We start from the raw sequence: 25,944 nt of genomic DNA on the forward strand, positions 1-25,944 counted from the left end.
TACGGCGCCTGAGATAATGCGTTTTTACTCATCACCATAACCTCAACTTGGCTCGACCCTGACTCGGCTTAGCGACAGTCAGTGTTCTTTATATTTTTCTTGGCTTCATTATCTGTTTCTTTGCATTAGTTTTCATTAGGTTGTACCAACAAAAAAATAAGCTTTTAAGATTTTTTTTTACTTGATTTAACTTTTCAAACATGGCAGCCTTGACGTAGAAAGTGTGGCGCTTGTTGTACACAAGAGAAATTTGTAAACAGTACTCATAAACAAATTCAATCGTAAATGGGAGTTCACACACTGCTTGTTGAAAACTTTACGCCTTACTTTTTAGCGAAAACATTAGACATTACAACAAACGGTTGGGTTGGCTGTGGATTCGCCCCGGACTGTACCGTAGCCGATCCGATACGATCCTTTCTTTCTCCGGTCTCCGACTGAGCTGCTAGGTGAGCGACCACGTGTGTCATTGATTTCCTCTAGTTTAGTTAGCTTTAACCGTTTCTTCGTCCTTAATCGAACGTAGGATCGTTATTGAACTAATCCACCGAGCGACCTTACCTTGTCGATCTACTTCGCTGCTCGGTAAACGCCAGATGTTGGCGGCCCCGGCAGGCAGTTAGGCCTCGCGGCATGATCGCCTGTCTAGACGTGTTGTTCTGTCCGTGCAGGCACCATGGCCGAGCAAGTAGAGCGAGCCTTCCAGAAGCAGCCGACGGTGTTCCTCAACCGCAAGGCTGGCCTGCCCAAGGGAAACCCCAAGCGCGTCACGCGATACTACAAGAGCGTCGGCCTGGGATTCAAGACCCCGCGCGAGGCAATCCACGGCACTTACATCGACAAGAAGTGCCCCTTCACAGGTGCGCGACTTTCTGTTGTGTAGAAAGGTCGTCTAGACTGTTTGCTGCCTCGAATGTGCCAAAAGCGGCAAAGTTCTGCCTTGCTAGCATAAGTATCGCTATTTTGCTAGTGCCGGGGGTTGGCCCGTGTCAATGGAGGGCGAGTAATCAACGCCGTGCCGCTTCGCAGCTATCACTAGTTTTACCGACCGAAATTTACTACCGCCAGAGTAAGGCTTGATACCTACGGGCCGCTGACGCCAATGTGATTATATTTTCTGAAAGTACCTGACTTCCGTGTCTGGGAAGACTTTGCACCAACCAAGCAGAACCCTGCCCGAAAGGCTAGTCGACACAGTTTTCGTCATGCAGACTCGCCGCTACTCGGGCATTTTAACACTTGGTATGCCGGGGCATTTTAACTCCTAGTATGCCGGTCTTTGCAACAGTAGGTTGTCTGGTGCAAACACATCGATGATTGTTCGGAATGAGCTTCGGCTTCTGAAATCACATGTATTCTGGTTTTTAAACGTTGGCAAGCTGATTTGCGGCGCGTCAGTGCCGAAGGATAAAAAAAAAGGAAAGGAAATCGCCTTATTGGAGATTCTAGCTTCTACAAAGATTAGACGTGGAGCCTGTGAATATAGTACTGACTTAGCTCAATAGCTACACGGCCAAGCGAAAACAACGGGTTCAAACCGAATATTAAACCGTTTGAGATAGATGCTGGCCTGTGCAACAGCTGCACCACTTGCGCCAATTTGATACAATTCTTTGTGGTTGTGCCAGGCTGAGCCAAAAGCATGAAATTTGTTGAGATTGCGCCAAAATACCCGACCAGCCTCAAAATTTTCTCAGTTGTGCTAATTTTAGAAAGAAATGGACGTTGCGTTGGCCACCTGCAGTTTGGACATCATAATCCAATGCAGTCCATACGCTCAGAAAAGGCGTAGGCGTGCTTTGTGTTGGACACCCAAAAACTTTATTTTTTTTTTATGCTGGTTGCAATGCTGATCTACATGGACATTTGAAAATCAAAGCGGAAGCTCCACTTACAAATTGTTAATGTCCCGCTGGTGTATTCAAGGAAAGATTGGCCATTGGTCTGTCTGACAACTCTCCCGATTTCTGCAGATATGGCCTAAACCTCCCGGTAAACAACCCTAACCTCATCGCAAAAGAAACGAAAAAAAGGACGTGGTTCTAAAATTTCCTGGCCGTGTTCTATCGCGTGCGGAATGCTTTTTAAACTGATTTCGCCGTAGTACACCGCTGCCTTGTGGAAAAGCGTACTAAGATTTAGAAAAGCTATTAGTACTAGCTGTCATGGGACGCAGCAGATTTTGTTCCTTAATTACTCATCTATGCACTCGTCGCATAATTGCGAGCACTAGTATGATCTCTGACGTCTAAACAATCACTGGCAATCATTCAGGGTTGTGTATGATGCTTCTGTGGCCCTAACAAAACGTGTGGCACTACTTTTTTTTTTCTTTTGCACAAATCTCCTGTGTCCAGAGGCTGCTCTGAGCAAGTGTTAAGCTCACTAAATGATAACATATTTTATTTTGACATACAAGTAGTATTTCGCATGGCGCACCTACCAGGCATCAACACTATCGTGACGTCTGGCTTCAACGTCAATTCTGATGACTTCGTACTCAAGTATGGCTAGTTGCGATGATGTCAGGTACCAAAACATTCAATATGGCCACTTATGTGTCACCAACTCGGCCACGGAGCGGAGCAACCTTGGAAACGTCACAATATCTTGCTCGAGCAAGTGACAAGAAGCTCGTACCGTGTTGACATCAGGGCACAGTAGGAACCAGAACTAGCTCTTAAAAACATCTTCTAATTAACATTTGAGGGTGCACTCACGCTTACAAGTACATTTTCTAGGCTCTAAAGTATTTACCTTTCATTTGGCAAAAAAAAAAGACAAAATTTTTGTGTCAGTACCTCTAAGCTTGAAGGTGGAATGGATGTGCGGTCATTTCTTTCACGCACAGATTTTATGTGGTTACTGTCGCCTGCCTTTGTGTGTGTGCATCAATGATTCCAACAGACGGTTAGGCCAAGGAAAGTATAGGGGACATTGGTGTCTTTAATTGTATTGCACTAATTACAGTAGGTGCTCGATAATTCAAACTTTCGGTTAATTCAAACAAATCTTGAATTTTTGGTTGGCCTGCTATGTTTCCAATGTAGCTTAAAGCCACTTAATTCAAACTTTTTGCCTGACCATGCCTGGAAATATCTGCTGCCTTTGTTGCTTCTAGCAGAGCAATCATGTTTTTCTGTCACTAACAGTCACAAATAAAACCTACAAAAGGGCCAAACTGCAAACCAACAATCGCATGCCTGAGGGAGAAAAAAACTGCGACGGTCTGGCCTTGGTCTATCACGTGCTGCATGGTTCTTAGTCACTTTCACTGCAGTACACTGGTGTCATGTGGAATGCGGGAAAGCTTCCTAAAAATGAGAAGAGGCTACGAGCTGTCGGGGGACACAACCCATTTTGTCCCTTAATTACCCATGCTTGCTCAGGCTATATAATAACGAGTAGCAGTATGATAGCAGACGTTGAAAAACTTTACTGGCAATTGTGCGGAGCTGTCTGTGATGCTACTGTGGCACTGAGAAACCATAAACATTACAACACAGGTAGGTACGTTGCCCCAAGTAATATTTATGACATCTCCTCATAATTTAAACAAAATCCTGAGGTCTGCTCGAGTTTGAGTTATTGAAAGCCAACTGTATGGTGTAAATTCAAATGGGGGGAGGGGGGGGCTTAAAGCGGACGAAAAAACACCCTTTCCGACTGTGGTATGTGAGCCCGCAAACTTCAAATTATGCATCTGACGCTCTACCAATTGAGCTACGATGGAAGGTGCTTCCCTGTCCGCTTTATTGGGTATTTCTCAACATGTAATCGCTGAGAACGCACCACTCGTAGCCAGAGCAGCGAGTGTGGAACACTCCAGAGGGCATCATGTGGCACGTGGTCTTTGCACGAGGTGGCATACATATTGCCTGGCTTGCATGGTTTTTTGTACATCGTATTCAGTTGTGCTATAGTGGCTTCCGCATCTGGTGTGGTCGGAAGTTGGAGTGAAATGTTTCCTGGCTTCTATAAGATGTGGTATTCTTGGGTATTCTCTGCATGCTATTCTCTGTATACGTGGTCTTTCATTGTAATAAGAGTTGATTTTTGATATCGTGCGATACTTCGCAGGCACATAATTTTAACAGTAGGAAAAGAGCGCTCAAAGACAGGACGAAGGAAGGACACAAACCACGGTGTCCTTTCTTCATCCCCGTCTTTTAGCGCTGTTTTTCTACTGTTAATCATGAGCCAACCAGCCCAAATGTGTACCCTACTACATGATTTTACTCTCTCACCTCTCTGCTGCTGTGCTTTGGTGTTCCAGTGCAAACCTGATTTGAGGGGTGTTACGATGTTATCGAAGGGGAGACACCTGCCCTTATCTCTGGATGTGCCAAGCTCAACCCCTCGCCCATCTCTGCGCAGGTAACGTGAGCATCCGGGGTCGCATCCTCCGCGGCGTGGTTGTCAAGATGAAGATGCAGCGCACCATCGTCATCCGGCGGGACTACCTGCACTACGTGCGCAAGTACAACCGTTTCGAGAAGAGGCACCGCAACATGTCCGTGCACCTGTCGCCAGCCTTCCGGGACGTGGCCGTGGGCGACGTGGTGACGGTGGGCGAGTGCCGACCCCTGTCCAAGACTGTGCGCTTCAACGTGCTCAAGGTCACCAAGGCGGCCGGCTCCAAGAAGCAGTTCTTGAAGGCATAAAAACATCATTAAAACTCGTCAGCCAAAGCGACAGTATTCTCGTCTGTGTGCCTTGTTTGCCTGCGACGCCAGCAAAAGCCTCGCAGAAGAAGCTGCGGTGGCTCAATTGTTACAATGCTTCGCTGCTGATCCGAACAACATGGTTTCGATCCCGGCCCCAGCAGTAGCATTTTGATGGAGGTGAAATGCTAGAGGCTCATGTACTTTGTGATGTCAATGCGTGTTCAGGTGGTCGAAACTATCCAGAACCCTCCACTACGGCGTCTCTCATAGCCAGAGTTGCTTTAGGATGCCAAAGGTTACTGGCACAAAAATTTTCAATTCTTGTTTTCCTGTGTCAAATGAAAAGCCAAACCCTCAAATCTTATTAAATAATGTACTAATAAGTAGCAGAGCGCCTTGAAAAATTGCAACATGTTTTTGAAAGCTAGTTTCGGTTCTTACTGTACCCTGACGTCGTGACACTGTATGAGCTCTTCATGTGCTCGCGCAAGGTATCGTGGCGTTTCTCCGGTTACTCCACTTCGTTGGTGATGCTCAAGTGGCCATTTCATGTTTTGGTGCCTGGCGTCATCGCAACTTATACTGTTGCGTGAAGTCAGAACTGCTACTGTAGCCTGACGTCATGCTGGTGTCAGTAGGTGCGTTGTGGGAAGATTGACATTAATGTCGAAGTATGGGCATATCCTGAGCTTCAGACTTTCTCATAGCGGTCTCTGTATACAGGAGATTAGTATGATGGAGCAAGTCTGCCTCGAAAATTGCTGTCAGTACTCCTTTAAACCACGCAACTTCACGAGATGTTGGGAGGCAGTTCTTTTCACTCCAATGAAACTGCCGAGTCCTTGTCAGGCATCATGATAGTACTGGACCTTGGAGGATTCTTATTCGCATATAAAACTATACTCGGGGACAACTTTCTGTGGCAATGAAGGGAAAGCTACAGAGCCGCAATGCACGTATCCTACCGCTAATAAATGTAGTCCCACAATTGCGTCGGCATTTTCTGCGTGAGATATATAAAGTGCTCCTTCATTTTCTACATGTAGCTGTTTGAGACGGAACGCAGCGCACACAAGCGAGATATTTGTATTTCTTTTACTTTATACGTTGTCACTGCGTTTTTGCGTGCGTGAAGAAGTCGCGCCTTTTACCCGTACCTTGATGGATGCAACGCTAGCCATCGCTTTCCACGGCGTTACGCGACGCGCGCCAAACCGGACTACTTCGCGTAGCAGTACATGTGTAGACGCTCCCCCCCCCCGTAGCTTTCCCTTCATTGCCACAGAAAGTTGCCTCCGAACAGGGGCCCCTTAAAGGGACACTAAAGGCAAATTTATGTCAGAGTGAAAGCTCAATGTATGACAACTTCTAAAACGGCAATATTATCAACAGCAGTGCTCTACTTACCGAGAAATTAAGCTAAATGTATCACATGATGAGCGCCACGAGTGGGACATTTTCGAAGTGATCCCGATGACGTATGAGAGTGTGCCTAAAATTAATCACTAGTAATCAAACTAGCAGCAATAAAAAAGAACCTTCCGTGCATCAAAAGACGTAATAAAATGCTGTTTGTTCGTTTCCGTTTGATTCATGGAAAAAAGAACCTCTGTGGCGTTGCGATGGGGAACGACGCGCGTGGTTCAAAGGTTCCGTTTTCGCCGAACTGCGCTTCGCGCCCGGCGCCCTGCTTCGCTCACGCGGTCGCGTCTCAGTGGTAGTTTCGGGATCGCGTACAGCCCAGCGTCGCGAGCCAATGTCTCGTTGTCAAGTTCTCCGTCCACATCCATTGCGGTGATTGCGGCAAGCTTCAATGACTTCGATGGCCGTTGTTGCTGCTGTGGGTCCCGCTACTTTCACTCTGCTGCTGCTAGTGTCGGCGGCCGCGCAGTAAAAGCGGGCAACTTTGGGCACGGCAGCAGTGACGTATGAAAGTGATTTCAGGCGGGTGATTTGAAGTGCGCTAACGCGACGCGGACCACTAAAACGTGATTTTATTTCAAAATAAGCACTTCCTGGGCATAAAAGTAGCACTACGAGTTTTCTGGACCTCTATTTCAACAATCAACGTCGACTTAATATTTGCCTTTAGTGTCCCTTTAACGAGATTATCCCGCGCGTTTTACTTATAAACTGGTAGTTCTAAGGCTTAACTTAGGGATCATTTTAACATAACAGTGCTTCCATTTATTGTCATTTTTGAAGCCAGGCCTTTGGGAACCAAACGCAGCTTTCGTGCACGAGGGATCTGGCTTCCTAGTAAGAGGAAAACACTAAAGTTTAATTAAAAGTATAAGCAGACGTGTTGCGAAAAAAAAAAAAAAAAGAAAGAGCGTGTCTTTGAGTCGTAGCGAGTCGCAAGGGTACTAAAGTGTCGGCCTCAAGGAGACAAGAAGCGTGAATTAGTGCCAAAGCAGGCGCGACCTTTTGTCTTGGTACTAACATACCACAAGAGTCCCTCAAAAAAAGTACAAGCTTGGAAAGTATCAAGGACTTTGATTCCACTACAGGAACGCATGCTGGATGAGGACCCGGAGAACCTCCGAGACGTGCATAGCGGCTGTAAATCTCGGAGGTCATGCTTAGTCGCCCCAAACGGAGTTTATTGATATGTAAAAAATGTTGCAATTGATCTTCGATAATGATAAGGAAGAGGTTAAAAAATGATAATAATACTGGGGAGAAATTTCTGTCAATACGAGCTTCGTATCTTAATGAGCATTAATACAAACGGACATAAAAAACGCCTTTCCGGCGGCGAAGTGTAGGAAATGCTTGTAACATTGTCCACGCAGTAAGTCACGTGACAAAGAGCTTCTAATTTGATTGGACCAGCGGGACGCTCGCTTATGTATACTTAACTTGCAACTACGTCACACCGCGGAACTCTGGGATACAATTTCGCGGCATGCGCCGCCATTACCGAGCACATGGCAGCAGACGACACTGACTCAAACTGTGCGGCTCTCGCATTTCCCGTTAACGCTGCACATCTCAACGGCGATTTGTGCGATATTTGGCTGCTGCACGAGAAGTGTAAATCAATAAATAAAAAAAAGTCCAGACGCGGTGACGTACTGATTGCCAAACGTGATCGCAAACCCGTGCGACCGCACGAAAGAGCTGTCCGATAAGGGAGCACATGGCTTATGCGTGCGTAAACAGGAAGGACCGCAGACGTTGTACAACGTTTTAGTGTGCGGGTGTCACTTCATCAGGCAAGTTATGCTTCCGAATCTCTTCAACTTTTCGCCGAGTGTATCACCACGGGGTTATGCGCGAGGTAAATTTTTGTCGAAACGCGAAGCACCGAATTGAACACAGCGATCGCGCCTTGGTTTTCTGAAACGAACCCCGACTGGGCGCCAGACATGTTATTGGGTCATGTTTTATGCAGCAATCAGTGACGAAATCTGTGCAGTTTGAGCGCCACTGTAGGTGACTCGAGCGAAGTCGTTTCAACCATTACGTGCGAGAGCACTGACGACACTGCAGGCTGCATAATGTCTTGAATGACTCTCGTTCGTCATAAGCGCAAGGCAAACGACCAAAACGCGCGCACTACGCCGAACGATCCGCGCACGAACGTAAACACAGCGCGGCTGTGCTCGGTGATGGCGTACGGAAGACAGGAACTGACGTCACTTGCAAGTTATGTATATTTGTGTGTTCTGTGCACGCGCGCGCTGTTTGAATTCGGCCATCGTTCTGCTTAACCAGGGAAAAGAGGAATCTGGCGGGGCCGGCTGCTTGAAATTCCTGGATTTGTCCGGTGAGCTTTCAAGACTTTTAATCTGACCTTATAATCGAGCTAGCGCGAGCTGTTTTTAGTGGGCGTTTTTAGTGGGTGTCAGTGCGCCGCAAGCAATGACAACGATCCGCTCCCGTCTGAGCAGCAACGTTCGTTGCGGAAACTAGCGTGACATTCGTGAACTAGCGATGATATATCGGCAGCGTGATGTTCAGCCCATCTACAGACCTTAGCGTTCACTTCATGAAATCTTGTGATATTTGGTTTCGAAGGGTGGTTATTCTGAGTTAACCTCTTAGGTTGGTGTATGCTGAAAGGCGGTATTTTAGCGCTGGTGCAGCAACGAGGACGACGAAAGGAAGAGATCCCCACAGTGGGTGTGAGCCAGTGGCGTAGCCAGAAATTTTTTTCGGGGGGGGGGGGGAGGGCTGGCATGTCAACACACACACACACACACACACACACACACACACACACACACACACACACACACACACACACACACACACACACACACACACACACACACACACACACACACACACACACACGCACACACACACACACACACACACACACACACACACACACACACACACACACATATATATATATATATATATATATATATATAATCAGTGGCGTAGCCAGGAATTTTCTTCGGTGGGGGGGGGGGGGGGGGCTCACGTTGCACCGCGACCTCGATCCTCATCGAATGTTTCGAACGACTAAGTACATGAATAGCATGTATTAGAGACAATTTGTATTATATACTGCAAATCACTTCTTGAATGCTGCGCACTGTCAAGAACGAGTAAGAAATGTGTTTTTCGTAAAAATATTATGTTGGCATGCCCGCAAAATCTTTCCAGGAATACCTGTCTTCAATCTTTTCAAATTTTTTATTTTTTTGTGTGTAAGAGGTACGGCAAATATCACGTAAACTTTGGAACTGCATCAGTTTTAAACTGAAGAAGCGCCTGATAACAAAAAAAAAATGAAGTCCACAAAATAACCAGGGCGAGATCAAATATTTTAATGCAGATTGTTTACGCGAAATGTTCATCTTTTTGCACAAATGATGTGGCCAGGGAAAAACAAGAATGGGGAAGTACACCTCGAATACGGGCAAAACATAAGTCACCGGAAACAGTGCGCAGTATGCTTGCACAAAACATCACAAATGTACATTTAAATATGCAATCAAAATGCGGAACTAAGCAATGATCACTATACATAATGCCCAAAACAATGCAAAAGAATATGCTGCACAATCACTGAAACTGATATGTCCTTGGGCCAAGCTGCTGTCTTAGACGCACCATGCGGACGAACTATGAAGGAAGAGCGCAGAAATAACGAAAGAAACTATTTCAAAACTGTTTTAAAAGTGCGAACCACTATTGTGCACTCAATATAAAAGGAGGGTTGTCGCTTCTAGTTCAGAAAGCAATGAAGAACAAAAACGACAAATGAAAGTAACAAACAATGCCGCTAGTACAACTTCCCAGTAGCTGAATTTGTTTGGTAACGCCGCATATGCTAACCTCTCAGTGAACAACGTGAAGCTGCCGATTGGCTTTTAATGTCCATCTGATGCCCGTATTCGTATGTTTATAACACTGCTAAAAGGTACAAAATCCTTACGGCTTTAAAATGTGGGAACATTAATATTGCTCCAGAATTACGGGCTCATTGACCTGAACACTGGAACAGCAGTGTCTTTTCCTTTCGTTTGCGCTGATTTTTGTCCTGCTCGGTATCAAAGGACAAAGTTGACCCGGCGAGGAAGCTTAGCGAAGCGGTCAATGACTTCCGACACGCTGATGTCGACATTTCTGTGGGCGTACAGAAGTGCCAGCCAACCATGCGTTCCTCAGACATCGTGGAGCGTAAGTAGTTCTTAAGTAATTTCATGCTTGAAAACGTTCTCTCCGCGCTGGCAGTGGTCACTGGAAGGGTGACTAGAATCTGGAGTAGCTTGTACACATTCGGATAGAACCTGCTGTCGCAATGAGAGAGGGCATCGGTTCCTGTACTGGGGAGCTGGTTTGCTGCTTTGTTCGCCCACTTTGTCCACCATAGTCGCAGTTCTCCCAAAGCAGCCCTGGTTTCGACGTCATGCGCAAAAACGGTCAGGAGATTGTGTGCTCCTTTCTCCCGATCTTGCATTGGTGGTATTGCGGATGGTACAATTACTGAAAAGTCCTTTAGAAGTGCCCTGTGCTTTTCGAACCGTTAGTTTAACTGGGCTAGTACGTGGTCCATGAGCGGAATGAACAGGGTTCTGCGAAAATATTCTTCCGCGCTTTCGAATGCATTGCTCCCAAGTTTTTGCTTCCGGACACCGGCTCGACGGCTGGTGATCTCGACATTCAGTTTTTCTGCCACCTGCACTTGTGCAAATATTTTTGAGAAACAAGCATTCGCGTTCTTGCGGTCATTTTCAATTGACTGCTGTACCGCTTCTATGTCGTCAATGACAGCGCTGATGTCGATACTCCTCGTCTGCAGCTTCTTGGACAGTGGCAAAGTAAGTGCTAACACGTGCTCCGCCACATGCAGGCTTACATGGAACGCTGGTGACAAGAGTGACAACATTAGACCGTTTGCCTGCACTGGACTTTCGCCATTTCCGTTAAACTTAATCTCCTCTAGTGCTGCGATCAACGGCTCAAAGAGGCTCACAAATGAAAGCACTGAATCGTGCTTCTCGACCCAGCGCGCTTCACATATATAGTCCCAAAAGGCGCTGCCTTGTAGACTCAGGACAGCTCGAACTTATAATTTTTCGCAAAACGTGTGAGCGGCTAGAAGATTTACGGAAAAAGGCTGACGTCGCCTTTAGAGTCCCAAAACAGTTCCGAATGTCTGTGATGGAGCATGCCGCACACAGAACTAGATTAAGGGAGTGACTGGGGCAGTGAGTGTAGAGAGCGGCTGGATATTTCTCACGAACAGCAGCTTGAACACCATTCGTTTTGCCAGCCATCGAGCTTGCATCATCGTAGCCTTGACCACGGAGATGCTGCATGTTAATTCCCATGTCTATAAGAAACCTTATGATAGTGTCGGCGAGGGCCCGGCCACTTTGGTGGCCACTGTCTCTATGGGCACGGAGAGCCAGACCTTGCCGCCTGCAAAAGAGAACTGTCTCAACAATAGGCTGTAACTTCCTTCGGTTCTCTCTTACTTGAATTTGCCTGTCATGGTCCAGTTGATCAACAACACTGGGCACACATCCTGAGAAGGTTTGAAGAAAATTATCGGCTACCAGCTGAGCGTCAGTGTGATATTTAGTGGCTTCATGTGCACAGAAGACTTCGAGGGCGTGCTTCCACTTTTGAAATGGCTTGGATACGAGGGCCCCAGTGCGCGCATGTTGACCCTTGCCAACCTCACTTCTGCTAAAAAGGACACACACTCGGCAAAACGCACCATTTTGAAGCGCTGAGCAGCTGAGCCATCGGCACCTGTCCAACCAAGCCACCTGAAACCTTCGTTTCTGCTTCGAATCGTTCATAGACTTAAACATGTAGCCTGGCGGAGGAAGCCAAGGACAAGTTAGCGGTTGATGTTTTGTCTAATCATTCACTTTTAAAGGAGTCCTGACACAAAAATTTTCGCCCCGCGTTTTTTTGCTGCAATGTGTTGCTGGGGGCCTGTTAGTCATAACACGGCACATCGTTTGCGCCAGCGCGCGACAGATAATTAATTAGAAGCTCCTCATTACCGACACAGCCTCAGTTTCGGTTTGACAGAGCTCCGAAAACGGCAAGCCGCCGGGTGCAACTATCACACGATCGTCAACTATCACCACCTATAGCGAGTGAAACGCTCGGTCACGTGAGCACACAGAACAGTGACGCATTTCCGCGCGGTCTGTCGTCGTCGGGCTCATCGTCGTCTGATGGCGACGATTTTCTTGCGGCGGGGATCGAAGGAATTTTTGACGTGGCGAATCACTTCAGGTTTGACCCGCTGGCGAGGAGCGATTCGCCGGGAAGCGCGTCAAAACAGAAATGGCGGCTACGACGTCATCGTAACTTGTACCGGCTGCGACGGTTACGTAGGGGAAGTAGGGGGGTCACCTCGGGTCACCTCCGAGGGTGTCAATGCACTGGGTGCGGCCTATAATGCTGGATCGCGCTCGCGAACTTCAAAATTCACATAAAATACCTTCCAAGCTTTTTTCGCTGTCGATATTTTGCAGACGGTACACGCACGTACACGGGAATCGATCCAGCAGGCTGTCTCGGCCGCGAAATTTTGTGTCAGTACCCCTTTAAGTCATTTGTGAAGAGTCCGATGTCAAACTTGCTTTTGCAACATTTTGAGGGTCTGAAAAAGATAAATATTTAAAGCGTCACTATTTAGTACGTCCAATGACGGCGCCATTCTCAAATTATATACACTATCTAAACCAGTAAGGAAAGAATAGGCGGCAGTTCTCACCAGAGGAGACATTTGACACAGAAGATACATGCGCCTCGGTCTCTGATGTCTCTGGCTCTGATGTCCCTTATGTCAGTGCTTTGTCTTCAGTCGCAGACGTAGCAGTACCTGAAGTACTTGAAGCAGTACCTGTGTAGGGAACAGGAAAAATAAGCTTGGGCTCCACTATGCAGCTATTCCCCTTGAAACAAGGCGGTTTCAAGTTCCGTGGCAAAAGTGTGTCGTCAACGGATGGGCAAGACATCAGGATTCTTTTTTTTTTTCGTTTTATCTATCGTAACAACATGTATGACAGACTGGCGGTAGTGTAGTAGTGAGTAGTCCATGTTTTTCCTCCATAAGCGAGGTGCTTCTTGAGTACTCGCAGCATAATGTGCTAGTCGCTTTTGATCTTAATGAACAGTTCTTTTTGAACGGCGAAAAGCACCCGTGTTTGTTTTCTTCAAGATTTTTTTTAAACGCATGTATGCCGGCAACACTATTAGCGTCAGTCTTTCCGCCGGTGGCGCGGGGGGCATGTTTAACGAATCTTGAAAGGTAACATTACCGACTTTGATCAGCCTGCGCTTATTGTAATGTCACAGCTATTTTAATGCGCTAGCGTTGAAGAGCTCGTTTCGCGGAAATTACGGTGTCGGCGTCGGCGGTTGTGAGCGAAAAATCAGAGTTGCCCGTGACTGAAAACTTGAGAAATATGCAAATGAACTAAATAATAATGTTCGGTTTGAGTGAAGGTCTAACCCAGGCCTTCTGCGGGGCAAGCAGGCGTTCTACCACAGAGTCACATCACGGCTTGAAACTGCTTCGGAAAAAATCACTATATGAATGTCATGTGGGGGGAGGAGCCTCCTCAACGCATGCAATATTGCGTGGCAGAAGCGTACAATTGCGCCAAGTGTCAAAACATGTGAATTCTGGAAGACTGGTGGTTTTAAAGGCCCACCGAATGCAAAGCGCACAGACATCCTAAATCGTCATCAGCTGCAAAAGCATCAACAGCGTGAGCAGCTGCGTAGCTTCGCGTGTTGCCTTATACGGACGCGTACTGTGCCTTTCGCTGAAGGAAGAATTACGGCTTGGCCGGCACTACCCAACTGCACTTTGCAGTAAAAATTCTACGATATGTTTAAAACGGCTAACGTTACGCACACAGGCGTTCGTTTCCTTGCAGCACGGTTGAGGCACCGAACGAGAACTACAAAATTGAGAAGGCGATGCGAACGGGCAGCGATTACGCTATCGTGTTCTACTCTTGAAGGCAAAGCCATAGCGTCCTCCAAGTTTTCATCGCACTTCTTCTTCACCTCTACCACAAGACGGAGAAACCTGATAACACATGAAGGTTCTCAGTTAGCCTGGTCTTAAGTTTTTTATAATTACAGCAAGCAGTCGTGCTGCACACGCAGGCTAGCTCAACAGGCAGCTTCAATTACCCAGAGTGGATTCATCATCCCCTTGAACGAGCCCAACTTGCGAGACGTCTTCTTTTCCAGCATCAAGTTCAGGGCTCTTCCGATGTCCTACGCAAGAAATGGTAGCGTTGGTGAATTACAGTGAACTTGCACGAGTATTTTCTGGGATGACCGCATCAGTGAAGCTCAGTACCAGTTGAACAATATTTTTTGCCATTTAAGTTTCTAACACCTGCAGAGCCCGAAGGCATTATTGCAGGAGGGAAATACTCAGGGTTACACGTGCGCGTAGAAATAGACAACTGGGCAAAGAAAATTAACACAACAGAAATAGAAAAAAAAATAAGTTCACGCCGTAATACATTCGCCAGTAATGTTCTGAAAAATGCTTCGGTAAGACAATCCGCAATTTGCTGCCGTAGCTGATTCTACTGGGTTATCGTGTGTGGGAAAAGCGAGCTCGAAAAGACGTTCGTTCCACAAATAATTTCCCTTAAAGGAGTTCTGACACAAAAATTTTCGCCCCGAGTTTTTTTACTGCAGTGTGTTGCTGGGGGCCTGTTATTCATAACACGGCACATCGTTTGCTGCAGCGCGCGACAGATAATTAATTACAAGCTCCTCATTACCGACGTAGCCTCAGTTTCGGTTTCACAGAGCTCCAAAAACGACAAGCCGCCGGGTGCAACTATCACCACCTAGCGAGTGAAACGCTCGGTCACGTGAGCACACAGAACAGTGACGCATATCCGCGCGGTCTGTCGTCGTCGGGCTCATCGTCGTCTGATGGCGTCGATTTTCTTGCGGCGGGGATGGAAGGAACTTTCGACGTGGCGAATCACTTCAGGTTTGACCCGCTGGCGAGGAGCGATTCGTCGGGAAGCGCGTCAAAACAGAAATGGCGGCTATGACGTCATTATAACTTGTACCGGCTACAACGGTTACGTAGGGAAAGTAGGGAGGTCACCTCGGGTCACCTCCGAGGGTGTCAATGCACTCGCGCTCGCGAACTTCAAAATTCATATAAAATACCTTCCAAGCTTTATTCGCTGTCGATATTTTGCAGATGGTACACGCACGTACACGGGAATCGATCCAGCAGGCTATCTCGGCCGCGAAATTTTGTGTCAGTACCCCTTTAATTTTAACGATGGTCACTTGTACGAGATATGCAATGAGGCGTTAAAGGTAAGTTCTCTTATTTCCCTATTTATCTTGCCCATGCTGGGGAAAAAATTGAAACGCACTCCTAACCTCATGTTCTTTCTGCGTGTGCTCAAAAGGGCCCTGCAACAACTTTTCAGCATGGTCAGAACACGCGAGCGAGACGTTATAGCTCCTCCGTTTCCTTCCCAGGCCCGCTGGAAACCCAGCACGCGGCCTGTAACTTACGATTACTTCTCAGTCAGCTAGAATTTGTCCCCTATTCTATCGACAAATGATGCCATAAACCGAAATGACTGCGCCATGAATCCGTAATACACTCGGAGGTCGGTGGCTGATGCGTAGGCTGCACAGTTACTGCGACCGCCGCGGAAGGCCTCCATGGGCCCGCGCGCGCGCTCGCGATCACACTGAAAGCAAGTCGCACGTTCACAGAAAAAAAGAGAGAGAAATTCCCTAGGGCCATGATGCGCGATAAGGCACGCACCTTCTAGCCCCTTTGTTTTCGTTCGCTTCGAGTTTTAAAGACGATGGTCTTCCTTGGGGAACTTAAACATTTTTGGTCTGTCATTCCGTCTGTCCGTCACACGATTCAGCAGCGCGGCTGAAGTTTAACGACTTACTCAACGCCCAGCCACCTTCCAACACCTTCCATAAGCGCTCATGCGTGAAAATAGAAGAGGCTCACGTGCTCTAAGGAATAGGGGTTATAGTACAAAAATATAATGTGCTTACCTTTGCTGGCTTCGGTGTCATGGCTTGGACGCTTTGGCGCAGGTGAAAAAAATGACGATATTCTTTTCTGCGACATGACCGCACAACTGAAGCGCCAAATCTCTTCGCGTCGGTGCTGTTGCGACTCGGGTATCGTAGCCGTTGGGACCACGAGTGGGTGCCCGACCACGTCGGCTGGCGCGACTCCCTAACAATCGGACCGGCACGGTCTTAAATTGGGTAGCAGTCTGTATACAGGACCACCGTCAGAACTGGGCGCACGATTGTTGTTGTTTTCTTGTTTACTTTGAGCGGAAAACTTGGGAGGCCACGCTGGTCGGGGTGCTGCGTTCATTCCGGCGCGCGGCGCGACTTCGGCGGCTTTTGGTCAAAGCAGATGCGACCGGATGGGCCCTGACCGCAGGCTTCGAAGTGCTTGCGCGTCGCCCCGCAAAGTACTTGGGCTCCGGAGATGAGGGAGCCCATCTGGTTTCTTGTCGCACGCAGGACAAAGGAGTCCGCTCCCACGCGGGCGGCGGCTGGAAGGGTGGGAAACGCCGTCGTAATGACCTCCCTGATTGCCCAGCGATGCCTTCCGGCTGCGCATGAATGGGCCGCTTCCAGTCCCCGGCGCGGCGGTGGCGAGGTGTCGCATCGGTTCGGCCCCACCGTTTGCTGTTCGTGCGCTTCGCGGTAGCCACCCAAGGAGGTACAAGACAATGTGGCCTGCTTTTAGGGGCGAAGCTCCTTATAGCGGCACCCGTTCGTCCCTCGTAGCGTAGTATGTAACCAGTCTTACGCTTTGACCTGCAAGGTGGTGCCGGTGGGAGATTTTTCCTGTGCGTTGTTGAACAATAAAAAATTCGCAGCGTGCGCGTTAACTAAAAGCCGAATTCTTCTGTCTCTCATTCCCCATTAGCAGCCATTGGCATGTTCCAGTAGGAAACGTTAGTAGAAGTAGAAGTGTAAGTGTTAGCTAAAAGCCGACTTCTTCTGTCTCTCATTCCCATTAGCAACCATTCTTTACCTCCAAGGTAGTGCCTGGTGAGATTTCTCCTGTGCGTGATTAAACAATAAAAATTTTGTTCAAAACGCCGTTGATTGATGAAATAAACCAACAAAAGACGCCAGATGTTTTGTAAAAGCAAAACGAAAGAACGCCAGATGTTTCTAAAGCAAAACGAAAAGACGCCAGCTGCTTAACGAAAGACGCCAGATGTTTTCTAAGCAATGGTTTTCTAAACAATGAAAATTCACAGCGTACATGTAAAATTAAAGTGCGCTGCAAGTCGTCATAACTCATCGAACCTTTAGTATAAACGCGCCCGATCTCACGTCGGTGATGATGTACTGGGCAGAATTTTTCGGCACCGCGCGGTCGCCGGAGGCATTCGTCATATGTGGCCTGCATCAGGCGGCTCAGACGGCGGGTAGGCCCTTGACGCTCGAATGCGTGAATGGTGAGGAGCGGGCACACGTCGCGGTGTTACGGGCGCCCGGTCGGCACCTTTGATAATTGTTTGCGCGCTGACATTCCTTCGGTGCGGTAACCATTTCCGCACTTTGCTTCACAGTCTGGTTCGGCAGAATCGCTGGAGCGGGAGTTGGGGTAACGAGCCCGTAAGTGGTGCCATGTGTCACGTTTTGCGCGGAGGGGGGAGCAGCGAAGTGGCCCGAGGGTGGTCGGAGGGTGGCGTCCTTTCAGCAATGGGTTTGACATGCCACCAGGGTTGTTTTTCTTAAGGACGTTTTTCTTTTCTTTTCTTATCACTGCACGCGTACATTTGACAGTTGGTCTACTGAAAGGAAGAAGTTTTAAATGTACATAGAAAAATAAAACATTTCATTTTGTGCCACTTTTGTATTTAGTTGTCGCATTAACAGCGAAAGCAGTGAGGCACGGAATGCTAAATATTTTTTTGTCGCGTTCTTTTCCGCGCGATCTTTTGTAACCACGGAAAACAACACGTGAAAAAAAGTACTCGCGCCTTGCGCTAAATAAATGTGAAAAATAATCCCTGGGGATTAACAGCTCATCTGAACTGGGGATAAAACGATCATTCGCATGGAGTCTGTGAGCGGAACGACTATTCGTCTGGCGAGGTGATCTGTGAAGACTAAAAGTTGCCTTGTAGAAGTAACTGCATGGAGAGTAAATGTTAGATCCGGGGACATTAGTCATTAAAAAATTAATGTACTTAAACCTGCGTCGTCTTGTAGAGCTTCTAGGTTAGGAAGAACACAATGTCAGACCCTGGCTGCGTGAAAGTAAGGTAAAAATAGGAATAATCGGACCAGAGTCAATTTTCTTTTTATTGTTCAAAAAAGAAAAAGAGTGATACCCTGTTTCACAAATTGCATGGTTGAAAAAAAATCTTGCAGAAAAGCCGCCACCCAGAACCTTTTAACTGTCCATGGTATTGTCGTGCTCGAAAAAAAAAAATACATTTTAGACGACATCCTGGGTGGTTTTCGGTGAAGGTGGTTATTTCGGACGGCGGTGTATAATAGAACGAAAAAAAATTCAAGGGGTGGCGGGGAGGCTGAAGCCCAATAAATCTCACCCCCCGGGCGACGCCCCTGGTCGGTGGTGAAAGAGAGCACGAAAAATTTCGGGGGGGGGGGGGGGGCTGAAGCCCCATTGCCCCCCCCTGGCTACGCCCCTGATATATATATATATATATATATATATATATATATATATATATATATATATATATATATATATATATATATATATTATATATATATATATATATATAGCGACAACAATAGAGCCTCTGCGCACCTAAACGAACACAATGTGCGCGTAAAGCAAAACCCTTCTTACTGAAAAAAGAAAATTTTCTTTTTTCTTTTTTGTATTGTTGTTGTTGTTGTCGTGGTTCCCCCCCCCCCTCCTTTTCTTTTCTCCGTTACTTGTTACGTTCCTATTTCCCTTCCTTTCTGTCCTTTCCCCTCCACTCTCAACATGCTATAAGAGGACACACACACGCTGTAAATATTGTTATGTCCTGAAGAAGACGGGGCTCCCGTCGAAACGTAGACAAAATAAATAGTTGTTTTTATGAAGGCGCACATACTTTTATACTTATAACCTTGCGGCAACCGAAGTTACTCTTCCGTATTTAAGTATATATATATATCACTCAAGTCGCAATTCGCTAACAGTTCAAAAGTAAACAAAAGCTAGCGTACGACGAACCAAGGAGTTAAGCAGTCTGCAAGAGTGCTGGCGAGTCTTCTCGCGTCGCATGGGATTGCAGAGCAGTTTTTCTCGGGAGTCTAGTTTCGCCACCTATGCAGGGGGCATTCTGACAATAAATAAATGAGCGGAGATCGACCAGTGTCGCATACGTCCTTGTAAACGTCCAGTAGGGGGCCGCGGCTGTTGTTGCAAGCCGACAGTTTAAGACGAATGAACCACGATTCCAGTAGTGCTCCCTTGCCCCACTTTCGTTCACGAGGCAAAGTCGTCGCATCGTTTGAGTAGAAGCTATATCCTGTGCAGAGATGTGCATGGGTGCATATGTGGCGAAACGTCTATGTCATTTTGTTAATAATTGTTTTGTTAAATTGAAGTAAACCACTCCAATCATGAATTAACCCGTATTTTAGAACATTTCTGCATCCAAAGATATGTGTACATCCTGCACGTACGATTTTCTCATGGAAACGGAGCGCTTTCTTCGTTCCCAGCCCGCGCGGCACACGGTCATTTCATCATTTTATAGCCCTGACACGAGGACACACTAAAGTCATTTACGTGAGGGGACATCTTCCGGAAAGGCGTTAATGTGCAGTGGCACTGTTACAAGTTGCCACACGAGCGTCGCCAGCGCGAAGTCGGCGACGGGAATGACAGCAGGTTAGGTACTTCCGTGCGCAAGCAGACACAGCGAAGAGATCAGAGACGTGTTTGGAAAACAAAACAACTTTAATCTAGGGTATCGCAGCTAAAGGGGTATTCAGACGGGGGACAAATCCTCGAGGGATAAAGGCGGAGCCTAGTGACGTCAGGTCGCGAGGAGAAGTCTCCACAAATGTCCCCCACTCACACGGACGAGGAGACCAGTGTTACTAGACTACTCTGGTGGCTTGTACGACCCGTTTGACGAGCTGTTGACGACGAGCTGCAGACGACCATGCAGCTGTAGACTGGACGCCCACTGCCGCTCTCTGCAGGAGCAAGTGCAACAATGTGGCCAAACAAGAGCCCGAAATTCCGCCCTATCCCCCACCGCCGCGCAGTGGCGGATCCAGAGGGGGGGGGGGGGGCGGCGGCGGTAGGGGTGATCGCCGCCCCGCCCCCCAAAGTCTGTATGACCCCCCCCCCCCCGCCCTTCTGTCGTCCAGTGCCTGCATCCACCTCCTTTGTCAGGTTGCAGAGGAAGCCCAGTTGCTTGAGCGTCCGCTTCCAATGCCGGAGCTACCGGGTTCGATTCCCAGTGCCGCCGACCACCCTCCGGTCTTTTTATAGGTAAAAGAGTTGCCCCGGCCCACCGGTTTGTGTTCTGGGAACTCGAGATGGTGCCCTCGTCTTTCCTCCAACTTTTCACCCCCTTTTTCAACGACGCTGAGCCTCTGTTCTGCTATTTTAATCGTCCACACCGGGACAGGAGGGCTGAGATGTCCTCCTTGACGAGAGACAGTTACTATCCTGTGCTCTTCTCTTCTTCTCTATCCAAGGATTTCATCTCCTCAACCCCCTTGCTTGATTTGATTTTATTGATTCATCACAATACATGTGATCGGAGGCGAAGGGAAAAGCCATTTTAATGGCTTGATGGAGTCCTTCGCCCCCGTACAAAGACAGCAGCTCAGTTACAAGCAGGTTCTTGACACTGTTAACCCAAAAATTTGTAACAAATCATGTTGAGCAAAATATGAATTGAAACGAACCACCAAAATATACATCGATTGTTAGTTACCCTTTACAGAACGTCCTGCATTTTTATACAACCTGTTTAGATCAGCGTGATGCACCAACACAACACTTTATAACTACTATAGTATTGCATTAGTGACAGTTTCCTAAGTAAAAGGGGGTGGCAGCTTAAAGGAGCATTGACAGAAAAAGTTTGGATCTTGTTTTTTCTTCGACTCACTTATTACGCATGGAAAGCTCGTTTCCTCGAGCACGCGACGGTTAATTATTTGTAGCATAAGGCCTAGTGCGCTGCAGTTTTGACTGAACAAGTGGCGCCGCGCGCGGCGCGGCGCGTTTCTAATCAGTCGCGGCTGAGAGCGGGTGTGTACGGGCGGAACCATAGCAGCTCGAAAGGAAGAAGCTAATTCGCGGTCAAATAGGAGTGTATAGACCGGATGGATGGATGGATGCTATGAGCGTCCCCTTTGTAACGGGGCGGTGACATGTCTGCCACCAGGCACGAAGAAAAAAAAAAAAAAAACTTCCTTCTTTCATGTTGGCCTAATACCTTATCCACATTGATTAAATCTATGTTATTATACGAAAAAATACAAATTCACGGTCTATCTCTCTGCCTCTTAAGGCAGAATGACCTTATTATTCCCCCATTATTTATTTTTGTTCTTTATTTCTACTTTTCTGCCACCAATACTCTAACCGTCTCTTACTTATTTATATCGCGGACATGTTCAGCTTTCCATCGTTGTCCCTAAAACCCAAGGCTTCATGTAGACTCGTGCCCACACGTATACCTGGGTGAATATCGCCACATTCAATCAGTACATGTTCCATCGTTTCCTTAGTTCCCCCGCAGCATGTACATTGTTCTTCTTCGTTACTGAATCTCGCTTTATAACTACGCGTTCTAAGGCAGCCCGACCTTGCTTCAAACAGTAAAGCGCTTCCCCTTGAATTATCATAAAACCTTTCCCTCCTTATTTCCTTTTTTCCCTTTCGGTAGTTACTCAGAGCCGGCTTCTTTTCCATCGCTGCCATCCAATAAGTCCTCTCCGCCTCTCTGACCTTCCGCTTAATGCTCCTTGTTGCCATATCGCCCGCACTGCTAGCCGTATATTTACTGGTGAGCCTCCTAGTTCTTTTTCTCCACTGCGTGTCAACACTTTTTCTATACAAATACCGGAAAACCTTCTCTGCCCATCTACTCTTCTTCATTTTCCTCAGCCTCTCCTCGAATCTCATGTTGCTCTGAGCTTCCCGCACTTCAAAGCCTGTCCATCCCATATCACCCTTTACAGCCTCATTTGTCGTCTTCCCGTGAGCGCCCAACGCGAGGCGGCCCACCGTCCTTTGATTTACATCCATTCCTGATTGTACCTCTGACTTCATGCACACCACTGAGTTCCCAAATGTAAGCCCCGGGACCATCACACCCTTCCACAGCCCTCGAAGCACCTCGTACCTATTGTACCCCCATAAAGCTCTGTGCTTCATAATTGCAGCATTCCTCTTTCCCTTTGCTACCGATGCTTTCTCTTGTACCTCCATATATCTATCCCCCTCATTTACCCATACTCCGAGGTACTTGTACTCGCTTACCCTCGGTATTTTTTGGCCCTGTATAAAGACCGCATGGTCTTCGTGATCATTGAATACCATCAATCCACATTTTGTTGCACTAAATTCTAGTCCTAGAGCCTCACATTCCCTTCCGCATATATCTGCCAGTCGCTGTATATCATCTTGACTGTCCGCAAATAAGACAATATCATCAGCATAAAATAGACCTGGAAGCTTCTGCTCAACCATCGTGCCGACCTGTTTGTGTGACAAATTAAATCCAATGTTGCTAACCTTCTAGCGCTTTTTCCATCCTCACCATGTACAGCATGAATAACAGCGGAGACAAAGGGCATCCCTGTCTCAGCCCCTTGCTAATTTCAACGCTGTCCTTGCTACTCATTCCTTCCCATTCTATACAAACTGTATTTTCTCGTATTATTTCCCTCAAAAGCTGTATACAGTCGTCACCTATGCCCACTTCTTCCAGTATATCCCACAAAATTTCCTGATTAACGTTGTCATACGCCCCGGTAATATCTATAGATAAGCTACGTATAAGGGCCTGTTTTCTATTTTCGATATTTCTATACACTGAGTAAGAACAAACAGATTATCGTCTAACCGCCTGTCGATTCGAAATCCATTCTGAAGTTCTCCCAAAATATCATTTTGTTCCACCCACGCTTCTATTTTTAATTTACTGCCTGCATCGCCAACCTGTACAGCACCGATGTAATGGTTAGCGGTCTATACGATCGAATTTATCCTTTTCTCCCCTGCCTTTATATATTAAGTTCATTCTACTTTTTCGCCAACTGTCTGGTATTTCCCTCTCCTGTAAGCACTTTTCTACGGCCTTTCAGCAGTGCTTCTTTAGTGTTATGTCCGAGTTCGTTAATGAGGCTGACGGGAACCCCATCTAAGCCCGGTGTAGTGCGCTTAGGAATTTTGCATTCGGCTTTCTTCCAATTGAAATTCTCTAGTGCTACATCTTCGTCGGTTGCACTCCTTTGCGTACTTTTACTCACCGGGAGAATCCCCTGGGCGACCTTTTTAAACGAATCGGCTGTTATCTTTCGGATGTAACCTAGCGCTTCATACCCTTCCAATTGATTTCCTCCTTCATCTACCATATGTTGTTGCATTGTGACAGACTTCCTACCCAGCGCTTTTAGAAAAAGGGCGCCCCTAGCGCCGCGCACGCAAACTACAGTCTGCCGCCATTGTGAGGGCACCGCAGCAGACGACGCAGGCTTCGGCAACGTGCCTGTGCGTGACATTTCAGCACCGCCTAATCGTGAACAGTCGTCAACGTTTTTCGTAGAGACGGCGTGCTGCAATGGTGCAGACGTGCTGCGTTCAGACGTGATCGATGTGATGTGCCACCATCGAGGATATCGCGACGAGAACAACGTAAGGTACGCGATAAAACTTGAACAACGAGCGCACGTGCTCTCTCTCCGTACGTCATGTCAAACGGACGTGCGGAAGGGCGCTTTTTTGTAAACGCGCTACAGAAACGACCGTGCTTATTTCACAGCGCCATGTGTAGCCTTGCTTTTACGAATGAATAGTCTTCTCCCGAGTGCCTGCATGCGCTGAATTGCGATAGATTGTTTGTGCCGAAATACTGCGAGGGTTCGTAAGGCCAGCCATAAAAATAAAAATGAAGTTGCGTACCGTTAATTTAGTAGCGACAGTACTTCGCATATCGTAAGCCACGTGTCAACATTTTTTTAGTACAAACAGGGGCGTATCAGAAAATTGTTTCGGGGGGGGGGGGGGGGGTGGCACCACCTTGATCACAAGTGGGGGCCGAGCAAGCAGATGTGGTCGAGTGTCATTTTGTGCTCTGTGTGCCATGGCAAAAAAAATTTTCGGGAGGGGGGGGGGGGGGCACGGGCCCGTGTGCCCCCTGGCTACGCCACAGCATACAAATATACCCAACCCGTGGCGTCCGGAAAATAATTGCGTGGTGGGCTTGCCCAGACAGAAATTTTCACAGTGACGCGTTGAGGTTTCCTTCGGTGAGAAGTTTTCAGCTTTCGGTGACGAATTCCTTTGCAGCTTCGGTGGCGAGAAGTTTTTTTTCGGTTTTGCCAGTTCGGGAGCGTACGCGAGTTGGCTGTGGTCACGGGTCGCGTACGCAATCTGTGGCCAAACGTGCTCCCGCAACCCGTTGAGCCGTACAAAATGTTGCTCATTGTAACCAGCGGAAGGCGCCAAAACAAACTCATTGTGCCAACACAACACAAACTAGCCGCACAGCACAACACTCGCTTTCCAGCACACGATGGCGCATGGCTATCCCACGCTCCTTTGCTCACGAACTGACGCTATCCCACCTCCTCAGGTGGCGAAACTGACGAAAAGCCCACCGTCAGGTGGCGTATTTATAAAAGGGTCTATTGTGGTGTGTATGGCTGTCGCAACAGCTACAGAAACATTGTCGGTAAGCTGCCAAAAAGAAAATTGTATGGATTTATATAGAAGGCTCACGAGAACGAGCGGTGACAGCGTCGGATAAGGGCGGTGCCACGTGCGAGATAAACAGACGCTCTTAATTTTTTAATGCTTTCCTTGCTATTACTGCGCATATTTGCTCGTTGTGGTCATAAACTCTGCCTTCTTTTAGCCCCGATGGAGGTCTTAGGCAGCGTGTGAAGCACCGAAACCGCATATGCAGTGCCCAGTTCTTGCGCAGTGATGAGAGAAGCTCGAAAGCCCTGCATTCTGCCTGTGTCTTCCGACACGTTTTCTTGCGTGCTATGGGAAAGGTGACAGTGTGGACCCTGAGGACGAAGCGTTGAACATCTTCCTCTCTAGAAGAAGACGCGGCGATGACCAGAGCCAGACGCATGATATGTCTGTGCAGGATGTGTGCTCGCAGTTGTTGACAACATAGACAAGGCGGCGACGAGCTTACACCATCCTCGGCGTCCACCCTTGCATGTGCACCTTGCTCCCACCAATGTGCAATTGGTTCTATAGACATCTGGGAAAATGTACAGAAATCATCAAAAAGTCCGAAGGAACGAGCCAGCGTAAAAAAAAAAAGCGGGAGGAACGAACGTTTTTTCTAGTGCTTAGCACAGAACACCAACTAACACACGCAGACTGATTAATAGCGAGAACGCCTGATGAAAGCGAGAACTGATGCAAAAGTCAAAGGGAGCTCTTCGCGTAATAGATGAGGGAAGAAAAAGCACAAGCCGAGCGTGGCGAGCTTTGACGATGCTTCTGGATGGAGGCGCATCTTCGTCACAATGTTTTTAATTTAATCGAAGACCTTGATAAAACTTTGATAACCTGAAGGCGGACGTCCTGATC

At 47.5% G+C, this 25,944-nt stretch overlaps 2 protein-coding genes across 2 annotated transcripts in view; both read left to right on the forward strand.

Moving 5' to 3' along the window:
• Window positions 1–371: 371 nt before the first annotated feature.
• LOC119399765 (40S ribosomal protein S11) lies at window positions 372–4,678 on the forward strand. Its single transcript, XM_037666606.2, has 3 exons — window positions 372–449; window positions 672–860; window positions 4,378–4,678. The coding sequence occupies exons 2-3, from the start codon at window positions 677–679 to the stop codon at window positions 4,662–4,664; spliced, it is 471 nt and encodes a 156-aa protein (XP_037522534.1). The 5' UTR covers window positions 372–449; window positions 672–676; the 3' UTR covers window positions 4,665–4,678.
• Window positions 4,679–8,333: 3,655 nt separating this feature from the next.
• LOC119398940 (uncharacterized) overlaps window positions 8,334–25,944 on the forward strand; it is a 495,264-nt gene continuing 477,653 nt past the window's right edge. Inside the window, exon 1 of the mRNA XM_049417473.1 lies at window positions 8,334–8,439. The gene's annotated coding sequence lies outside the window, so the exon portion shown is untranslated. The remainder of the gene's footprint in view (window positions 8,440–25,944) is intronic.

This window comes from Rhipicephalus sanguineus, chromosome 7 (assembly GCF_013339695.2).
Source record: "Rhipicephalus sanguineus isolate Rsan-2018 chromosome 7, BIME_Rsan_1.4, whole genome shotgun sequence".
NCBI classification, from domain to species: Eukaryota; Metazoa; Arthropoda; class Arachnida; order Ixodida; family Ixodidae; genus Rhipicephalus; species Rhipicephalus sanguineus.